Source organism: Cucurbita pepo, chromosome LG08 (genome assembly GCF_002806865.2).
Source record: "Cucurbita pepo subsp. pepo cultivar mu-cu-16 chromosome LG08, ASM280686v2, whole genome shotgun sequence".
Taxonomy (NCBI): Eukaryota; Viridiplantae; Streptophyta; class Magnoliopsida; order Cucurbitales; family Cucurbitaceae; genus Cucurbita; species Cucurbita pepo.
In genome coordinates this window covers 5,830,242-5,840,966 of record NC_036645.1, presented here as the reverse complement: position 1 = coordinate 5,840,966, position 10,725 = coordinate 5,830,242, and the positions used below count along the sequence as shown (strand labels likewise).

Here is a 10,725-nt window from a genome sequence, read left to right as displayed (position 1 = left end):
TTTTTTTTTTTTTTTTTTTTTTTTTTTGTTGAATTAGTTATTTAATTATTAATTAGTGGAGTTTTTTTAAAAGTGGTTTTATTACCAAACTAAGTGGCTATTAGATAATGATCAATAACGTTTGTTATTATGGNTGCATAGTTCTCGTCTGCACTAGATTTAATTGTTGCTGCACCATTCAAATTATTCTCCAAGGACCCACCGGGATTCCCTGCTTCATTAATACCCAAATCATTGAAAAAATCCGAATACGATCCAAACCCATGCCCCCAATTCTGCGATGAATCAGCGTAAAACGAACTCCATCCAACCTCCTTTATTGCCGGACCAGCAGATTCATCGCTCTTGCTCACCAACGAATCTGAAGTCGATTCCGATGCAATACCATCATTTCCCGATTCCATCACACTAACGCACCCGACAGAATTAGAAGAAACCAATGAAGCCTTCTCCTCTGCATGTGCTCCCACCGCTCCTGGATCAGCCTCCACGGAACCCTTCTCCAGCACAGCTTCATGCTCACGGTCACCAACACCACCAGAATCCTTGAATGTATTGTCCGCATCATTCATACTCAGGTTGGCAAACGCCTTGGCATCATCAGAATCACTTCCATCGAGGAACTTGGATCCTGAATCATCGGGCGCCACAAAATCATCTTCCACCAATTTATCAAAGAAATCTTCATCCGTCTGATCCTCCACCTGAAATGGAGGAGGATTGGAAGCCATCTTTTAAACCCTAAATCCAACGCAACGCGTAATAACCCCGTCCAAATTCACACCGCTGCCCACTAAAGAACCCAAAAAACACTTGCGAATTCACACCTTTACCAATTCGATTAGAGCTACAACCGCAACATATACCAAGAGATCCAGCCCCTAATGGCTCAAATACACCTCAAAACCACTTCCCCCAACTACGCAAGCTCCAATCCAACACATCCAACCCTAAAACGAGCAAGATCTGGCCCTCTGAAACCTCCCCAACGAAGCAACGTCAAATCAAATTACAAGGATTACCAGAAACGAAAAAAATAGAACACAAACCTAAATATCTACTAGAATTCAACGCATTATTCGAAACGAAAAACTGCGAATTCTAACAAAAAAAACATAATAACTTACAGATCTACAGATGGATACGCAANTTTTTTTTTTTTTTTTTTTTTTTTTTTTTTTTTTTTTTTTTTTTTTTTTTTTTTTTTTTTTTTTTTTTTTTGGATCAATCTCAATAATTTTTTTTTTTTACATATTATTTTCGTCTTTTGTAATTTCATTTTCTTTAATAATTAATTACGTGTTATGTACACGTGGAGGTCCATGGTTTTTNTAGTTATTTAATTATTAATTAGTGGAGTTTTTTTAAAAGTGGTTTTATTACCAAACTAAGTGGCTATTAGATAATGATCAATAACGTTTGTTATTATGGTTTAGCTTTAAATTACTTATTCGGTCGCCTATTTTATTTTTAGTTTTTTAAATTTAATTATATTCCAATCTATTTTACAAAACTTTTTAAAAAATATTGTAATAAATTTTAATTATGTCTCCAATAATTTTTTTAATTTTTAAAAATTACAAAAATTAGAATCTTAACACACATTAAATATGTGTATTGCTCAAATCCTCACTTAATATATTTTAAAAATTCTTATACCAAATAAATAAATAAATAAAAGATTCATCTACACTAAAAAGTCAATTTCAAATCTTCGTTAGGAGATAGAGACTTCATCACTCATCACCCAATGAACTAACTATCTGCATGCCACGACAAGTAGAGCTATTGTGGCAAGCCCTGTAATTTTATGGGTCTCGAAAAGAGTCGTTGAAGTACATTTTTCCATATTTACAATTGACATAAACGAAAGTCATGTATTATAAAATAAGGACTTTATCTCAACGTGGGATATCACAATAAAAGTTGGATTAGGCCTTAGCACCATCAATTGATTCTACCGACAACCTTAATCCCTTAAAAGAGGTTACTTTAACACGACCGCGAAAGTAATAATAATTGCAACATAAAAATAAGAATCAAACCATAAATGTACTAGTTTAGTAGATTGTTTTTTTTTTTTTTTTTAATTTCATGCAATAAAAAAAATGTTGCCTTCCAGGCTATATCACGTGAAAAACACGTGCTTTCTCTCTCCAATTCAATTTTCAAATTAATTAACCACTCGAATCCCATATGTTTATATAAGAACATGCATGTGAGAATATAAAATATTTAGATAATTTTTCTATGCCCATCAATTTTAAATTTCATAAAATAATACTAATATCCTGAAAATGTCACAATGAACACTTAAATAATCCATATATAATATAGTATATGCTATTGTGTGGTCAAAATGTAGTATTTTAAATGCAACCAATAAATGATAATTATGAGGGTACACCATTTCTTTACGCTTTCAAGTACTCCTTAAATATATATATTTTTAAAATAATATAATTTTGAACAATATATATCCAAAATATCAACAAATTTAGAGTCATTTATTAGGTTTTCTTTGAGAAATGATTGATCATAATGACCTATCTCATAGAGTGATGATTTAACTATAGTCATCTCTACAAACGCCCACAAAAATGGATCAACAAAGTTACTTGACACTGTACAATTCTTTACACACTTCAGTTCATATTTGACAGCAAATTGGCCATGGCAATGAGGCAAAGATGAACCGAGCTACCCTTATCAACTCCAATCTTCTGTCCTGTTCTTATTTACTTAAGAGATTGACCGAAGGCAATAAGAAGGTCGAGTTTTTACGATGGGGTACTCTAAGGTCATACACGACTGAGACTGAGATTTGAATGCATGGAACGATATGGTGAATTCGAATTTAATGTAACCATGAACTGATACCTGCAACATTCTTGAATTGCCAGACAGCTTCAAGAAGGAATCCCAGTTGATTTAGATAAGCAATGTTGCGCTTAAGCGTGGCTATAAGTCAGCTGTGATATCTGTTTCATCTTCTTCCATTAGCAAGGTTTATGTCCTACAGATGATAGTGGAAGTTAGAGACCAAAGGAAGCAGTCACTTTAATAATCAAAACCTTCCGATTTTAGTTTTGAAAAAAGAAAAATTGTCAAAGAAGCATATTACGATAAAAGATGCGATAACTTAGGGGGGAAAAAAATCAAAATGCTACGGCAGATGCATCAAGAAATCTTAAATCTTTTCAGAGAATTGTAACAAGCTTTCCATGTTAGTAAAAGAAAGGACATGAAACGAAAAGGACATGAAACGTTTTTCGTTTAATAAGAAGGATATAAAAACATACTTCCCATGTTTTTTTTATAGCTGTATAACAATGCAATATAAAAAAAAGTTCTCCACAAAGCTTATAGAGATGCTACAAAAAACTTGCATAGCTATGTTAAAATGCAATCAAACAATTTCATAGTTGTTTGGAAACTTAATGAAATACTTTTCATAGCCTAGTGAATCGCTATCAAGTTCAAACCATCTGGACTAAATTAGAGGGAAGTGTAGATCGTACCAGCATCACGCTTAATCAACAGCTAAGATTTTGGGAAGTACTCAATCAAAAGGCCATACACAAAAATGGGAGATGAGAGGTCCCCTAAGACNTTTTTTTTTTTTTTTTTTTTTTTTTTTTTTTTTTTTTTTTTTTTTTTGAAAAGACACCATAAAGCCAAAGGGTAGCAGAAACAGCATTGATCCACAAACCTCCGGCATGGTTTCTGAAGTTAAGGCAAAAAAGGAGCTGGAGAAGGGAGTCCTCATATGATCGGGGAAACACCAACTTAACCCAAAAGTACTGAAAAAGCTTTGCCCAACAAGCTTTAGCGACTGGACATTGGAAAATAAATGTGGCCGTGACTCTTGGAGCTCTCTTTACACAATAAACACATATTTGGAGAGTGGATATAGTCAGGCATTCTTCTTTGGATATTATCACAAGCGTTAAGTTTACCTTAAAGAAAGATCCAAAGAAATACCTTCAACTTTCTTAGGAATTTTGGACTTCCAAATGCAGTTGATAAACGCTGGGCTAGTCTTACCATGCTTGGCTGATAAATTGATGGATTTTACAGAAAAGTGGCCACCATTTCTAGGAGGTGTTTGGATCATTTCTAGCTAATTATAGAAAATCAAACAAGTAATATGCTACCAACCTTTTCACTGTGTACTTCCCATGCATAAAAGGGTCAAAAGACCGACATATTAAGACTGGTGGTTGTGGAAATGTGCCAAGGACTGCAATAGAAGGAAAAAGCCACACAATATTATGACGGAATCACATCCATCAGAATAAATTGAACAAAACAAAAGAAAGAATAATACCCTCTTACTTAATTAGCTACTCTGTAGCATAATTTTGTTTCTTCATATCTTCAAAGCTGTAAGATGATCTCCAAGGTTGATTCAACATGTCAAAATTATAATACTACGCAAGAAAATATTTTTCTCTCTACTGTGAACAACAATAGGACAATACCTAATTGCCTCCTCTTGGAATTTGGACATGAACCCAGGATTCTACAGCCAAAAAGCATGCCAAAACCAAAAAAACATGTTAACAAGTTATGAAGTGAAGTATCTCGATGTATTTTTGGTATTATGTGCAAGTACATATAGAAGATACCATTAGTTAAAAAGTTGCGATTATCTAAGTCAATGGTGATTTTGAGTTGTGCAAGCTCAAGTTTAACAAAGCAATACTGAACTTGATTCGATTAAATTCAATTTGAAGTTAGTTCTCAAAAGTTTTAGAGCGAGTGCTGGCTAAGAATATTAACACTAAGGAACCAAAATAAGTAATCATATTGGATAATCAGATTAATTTAGAAGCTCGGGATTGTATTCTAGAGATTCCTTCCTTTTAGAAGCTCTGGTCTTTGGATCTTGAAAACGTTTATCACTTCTAAATTTCACCTCTTATTTTTACAAAATATAATCAAACACCAAACAGATTTATTATTTTTTGTTAAAAAAAATCTAAAGAATTGAACATAAAGCATATTCTAAAAAGTAACGTGCATCCATTTAGTTCCCATTTGCCAAAGATGAAAATGAAATGTAGGAAAAATTTAAGGAGAAAAAAGAAATCCAAAAACAATTTATTATTGTCATTCTTGAAAATTTAAAACGAAACCACGCAGTAAATTTTAGAAGCTTGTAAAATTAATAAACTTTATACACAAGATAAAAAGCAATAATGTACTTTAACATAAAAATGTGATTGGAACTTTTGCAAAAGTAAAGGTCACTGTAGAGCACATTTTCCAGGAAAATGTTTCAAATCAGAAATCCAAGTGTGAGGAGAAGATGGAAGCAGAGAAAAATCTGATTACAATCTAGAAGTATAGAAATACTCACATTGTAAATGACTTTCTGGTCTCCAAAATTGTATAGCAGATCTCAAACAAATGCTCAGCAGTAATATATAAAGCAACTCTGAGAGAAATGGAAAACCAACTGGCACTGATTCTGTTATCGAGTTCTCCTCTACGATGGAAATGAAAGTTTTCTCCGCTACTCACTTAGCCTGGACTTCGAATAATCGTCTACAAAGGATTGACCAGAAATGATATATTTCAGCTCATAGACACCACTAACCATAAAATATTACAGAATGATGTGCAAGTCATTGGAATTGAATGAGAGTTGGCTGATACGAACAGAAACAACACATACACACAAAAATAGACACGCATTTTTTCTCTTAGTTTGTTTGTCAAGATCCACTAGAAGCAGGAGGGCAGTGAATGAGGAGCCTCAATTGCCTGAGTTTGATAAAATTATGGTTGGTAGGTTTATTTATCAAGCCAGCTAGGCCTCAGAAGTTTTTTTTTCCCTTTTTGGTGACTTGAACTGTCAGTTTTAGGATTATTCAATTCAACTCTTTTTTAACTGTCAGTTTTTTTCAACTCTTTCTTAACCATAACCCAACTCCAGAGGATATGATAAAGGTCCTCAACAACCATTTTGCAAATAATGCAACAAAGCGGATCAATCAACATGGGCCTCTACCTCCAAACTCAATCTAAGGTGTTAAACCTTCAATAGAGAACCCGTCACACAAAAAAAAAACTTAACCTTCTTTGAACAAGTCAAAGACACCACTCGAAAGAGAGAGATTGACCAAATAAAGAAAGAGGGATTTATGAGAAAAGCCTTCAAAGGGTGAAGGGCTTCAAGGACAAACATTCCTTCTTCCAGGAATACTACAAAACACCTCAATCAACTAGAGGAGGTCAATAACATCAATGTTTCTCACTTGGACAAGGCATGATGAACCCCAAAACGGGTAAAGGAGAGGTCTGAGAGTTAGAGAAGACATCTACCACATAAATAATTTTTTTATCAAAGATAAAATATATTACAAAAACGAGAGTAGATGGAACTATCCCTTAATCACTTATCCTCCCAAAAAAAAGCACTCTCCAATTTCCCACCAAACAATGGACAATCTGAGAAAACAAAAGCCCCCTCAGTTATATAACTTTCCAAGGGGCTTTGGAAGTGTCCTTGCCCTCCAATCCACCCCAAGGGGAAAAGCCCCTATCTACTCAACAACCTTACACTAAGGGAGTTAAAAGACTCAAGGTAGAAACACCAAAGTCTTTAGCCAGGAGCGCACTGTTATGGACTCTAAAATTTCCTATTTCCAAATTCCCTTCAACCACTGGTTTCGTCACCACCTCCTCCCTAACTAGATATGACCATCTCTTCCTCAGGCCTTTCCCATAGAAATCATTCATAAACTTCTCCACGGGTTTACTTACCGACATTGGGATCCTTAAAACTAAGGATCATTCACAAGAAGGGGATGGCTACATGCAACCTAAACATGTTTTCACCTCAGAAAAATCATTTGACTTGATTTAAAGCCTAAATGTAGACATAGATCAAATTATCACTTGACGTTGAAACTGGAAAAGAAAAATGAAAAAAATGAAAAAAGCTCGAAGTTCACGAAAATGAAATGTAATAACCACTACAATCTATATCTTAAGGAAAAATATATAAGCATAAAGGCACAATGAACCAGTATAGCATAACTAGTGGAACAACTCAACTTGTCCTACCCTCACAAAAACGCCTTGCCATGAAGAAACTTCATGCTTCTACGAGGATATCAAACACCCTTACTCATGGGTATACAAAAACCATGGAAATAACTCATTCTCAAGGTCAATCCTCCAAACCTTGTACCAAACAAGTGATACATAATCCTTGTTGATTCTCACCCTTATTCTCATCCCCATGCCCCCAATCCAAATGGCCCCTAAAATTCATACCAGCCAATAGTGTTGTCTATAAATGAAACAATATGTTTCAAAGATCACAGCTCATTATATTGGTAAGAATCTACGACTTATAAATGCATGCATGAACAACTAGAGGAAACGGAATATATTCAGAAATTACAACCATTTTATATAAACATCTTTGACATCAACGAAAGAGTAAGGTTACCTTACGTTGCAAATCAGTAATTGGTTCACAGTCAGATCCATCCTCTCCTTCAGAGTCAGCCATCTCCTCGCACTCAAACTCAACATTTTCTTCAACTTCTTCATCAGTGTCACTTAATTCCTCCTGTTCCATTATGATATCTGGATGAGAATGGTCATCCACATCATCATTGCTATTTTCAACAGATGGTAAAACCAGAGGATGAGCATCGGAAACAAGATTGCCCGCTTCATTAGCTCTTCGTGTTTCTCCATGCAAATGAATGTTATGTAGGTTCTCTAATGCTTCTGACTTTCGAGCAGTTATTGACTTCAACTGATCATGGGCACTGATTAGTCTATTCCTTGGAACAGTATCTTTGTTGGATGTTGAGCTAAGGTGCATCTCTAAATCCAAATAAGTCTTATCACCACGCTTCGAGGGCTTAGCACCCTTAGTCAGCTGTCCATTACTAACCAAAGATTGGTTCTGTACAGCACCAAATATGTCGTGAGCATGAGGAGATCTGCCCCCTGAACATGATACAAAAGCATCTGAAGGTGCAGCCGTCTGTGCTTGATTTATATCATCAGTTCTTTGCAGGAGGGGATGGAAGTCAATACTATGTGATGAAGTGGACTTCTTTGACTTGAATTTTTCAAAACCAACATGGTACTCTGGCTGTGGATTATAAAATAGACTGAGATTCAACTGAGGTTGGTTTCCTGAGAAGAAACTGAAAGGGTCAGATGTACTAGAATTACAATTTAAGGGGTAATAAGGCTCAGATCCATCATCCGAGGCCCGGAAAAGTAAAGGATGCATTTGAAGATCAGAATCCGTGCCCCTTTCTGTTTCAGTAGAGTTATCATTGTTAGCTCTGCATTCTTCCATACTTGATTTAGAACCATCTTCCAACAGTGGGATGATATTGTTTGGATTGTTTGGTGGATTACTATTGTTCAACCTGCTATTTACTGTATCCATCACTTGAGAAATTTCCTTATTACATTTGGCAACAAAAGCCTTTTCTGGTGCTCCAAATAGAGATCCTCTGAAAAATGACTGGGGAACTACACGAACGGATGGAGGGAGGTTGACAGGTGGAAGGTCTGGAGCTAGTTTGACCAAATGTGAACTATTAGATCTACGAGCCCGATTATTCTTAGAGTAGATAGGGGACTTTACATCTGAAACTCTGAGATTTTGTTCATTTGTAGTGGACGCATGTCCAGTTGTGGTTGAAATAGATGCTGGAGGCTCTGAGTATGTTGATCCAGAAGAAAACCAATGAATTTTTTTTTTCTGGGTTTGTATATCTCCAGATTCGAACGTGTTACATTGTTCTTTGCTTTGGATATCCTTTTGTGGTATTATATCACAAGGAAGGTTACCATTAGTGGGATTTGAGCAAGAAAGTCCACTGGAGGTACCAGGTCTCCAATCTGCAACGAAGGCTGCATTTAAAAAAGGAGCACCATCATTATCCACGTTCCCACATCTACTGTTATTTATCCTGCCAGTATTTTCAGACTCGGAATACTGCAAAAACATCAAAATGAAAACACTTGAACTATTAGTGAAAAGAAATTTCCAAACTCATCAAACTATTACCTCATATATCAAATTCAGACGTAAGACTTCGGGTGAAACTAAATAGTGCTAAAGTGGGTGGACTATCTGATAGTTGAGCAGACATGCATTTTCAGCTAGCTATGACGTGTATATAATCTAATGAATAAAACCAATTTCTAATTTATTGATAGGCCAGCCTTAAAGGTAAGTCTTATATTTCTTTGAACATGAAACAAAAACAAGACCAAATTAAGAAAACAAGTGGAAAAAAGGCCTAAAGAAGAAACAAAAGAGCATAATCAAACCATGAAATAAACGATAAAGAAGGAAATAAAAAAAAAAAAACAACCCAAATGATAAGTCCAGCAAAAGGCTTTGATAAATAGCTCCATAACTTTTGAACCGACAAATGAATCCTCGTAGAAGCATGAAAGTTGCTACAAATGAATCCTTTAGAAACTGATCAGCCTACTAGTTTTGGAATAAGAGAAACAGATTCCTCAGCTACTCATACTAACATCCAATTCCTCATCTGAATCAAAACTAGAAATATTTTTCCTAGTTGTTGAGTGTCTTGAGACACCTTTGGAGAATTATATGTTCGAACCAGGAAGAGTAACTTGTGATTGGCTAAGTTTGGGTAGGATATAAGGACATTGCAGTTTGGAACCTTTAGTGGGGGACTGTAATGGATTTCATAAATGAGTCCAAGATAAACACAAGATTCTTGGACTCTGAATGTTCAATGAAAGAAGGAGCTCTTTTTCCCGAGTTTAATGAAGAGGGAAAGCTTTTACAAATCTTGGCTTTGGTTGTGAAGAAATCACCAAGGAATCAGTAGCATTAATACCTCCAATGGGATAAGAGGGTTAACGACTTCATGCCATATCAAGATCAACCGAATTAACTTGCTAATCATAGAGATCTTTGAACCATCAACAACTATCACAAAATCCTATTCATTTAGCAAACCAAACACTTCAACTTCCTAACCTGATTTATCTCTTTAAATCCACTGAATTTATAAAGTCTTTAAGGGACAAATTACCATGATTCAAACTTCTCTTTCTCGGACAGGTAAATCTTATCTAATGACTAATGCCACCTTTTAATTTATTGACAGCCTTACAGATAATTTGCTTTTTGACCCCCCAACCAGATGAGAAGTTATACAAAAAAAATCTAGTCAAGGTGTTCTAGTGGCCCTCTACTAGGGAAGTATCAATAAGTATGAAAAGTTCACATGAGAAACCCAGATTTGTCCTACAAGTTGCACTATCTGAAAGATGAACGAGGAAGATGTTTGCACCCTTTTCCTTCATGCTCTTTCAAGTTGAATTGTTGAAGGAAGGAAGATATAACGCATTACTTAGCTTTGAGGCAATATTTCCTAGGGGTGTCCAAGGCTTTATATCTTACAAATGCTTGTGGGAAACCCAATCTTAGAAAAGGGTAAAGGCCTAAGGATTGAAATGTTCCTAGGAGAACATTTGGGAATATTGTCTGAGAAAAATAAAAGAACATTTCAAGGAAGAGTTCTGGGGAGTCTAAGGATCTTTCCTTTAATGCCTCCTGCTGTTGCAGAAATTATATTTATTTTTGTCATTACTCTCCGTCTATATTTGTTTCCAAGAGCGCTGTCATTATCTCCCCTAAAAATGGTTAGGTGAATACCATATTCCCACCCCCCCCCCCCCCCCCCC

General features: G+C 35.4%; 2 protein-coding genes across 9 annotated transcripts in view; both read right to left on the bottom strand.

Annotated features, from left to right (window-relative positions):
- LOC111799641 (protein transport protein SEC16B homolog) overlaps positions 1-1,149 on the bottom strand; it is a 9,682-nt gene extending 8,533 nt beyond the window's left edge. Inside the window, exons 1-2 of the mRNA XM_023683064.1 lie at positions 1,128-1,149; positions 176-974 (exon numbers count right to left, since the gene is read on the bottom strand). Coding sequence (XP_023538832.1) covers positions 176-731 — 556 coding nt within the window. The 5' untranslated portion in view covers positions 732-974; positions 1,128-1,149. The remainder of the gene's footprint in view (positions 1-175; positions 975-1,127) is intronic.
- Positions 1,150-2,477: 1,328 nt separating this feature from the next.
- Positions 2,478-10,725, bottom strand: part of LOC111799976 — a 17,337-nt gene continuing 9,089 nt past the window's right edge. For 2 of the 8 annotated variants that reach the window (XM_023683524.1, XM_023683532.1), the window contains exons 8-13: positions 7,474-8,989; positions 5,366-5,553; positions 4,485-4,525; positions 4,331-4,386; positions 4,162-4,243; positions 2,478-3,016 (exon numbers count right to left, since the gene is read on the bottom strand). In XM_023683524.1, coding sequence (XP_023539292.1) covers positions 5,522-5,553; positions 7,474-8,989 — 1,548 coding nt within the window. In that variant the 3' untranslated portion in view covers positions 2,478-3,016; positions 4,162-4,243; positions 4,331-4,386; positions 4,485-4,525; positions 5,366-5,521. Of the gene's footprint in view, positions 3,017-3,712; positions 4,244-4,330; positions 4,399-4,484; positions 4,526-5,365; positions 5,554-7,468; positions 8,990-10,725 lie in introns of all 8 variants that reach the window. The other 6 variants (XM_023683531.1, XM_023683527.1, XM_023683530.1 and 3 more) reach the window with 6 other exon arrangements.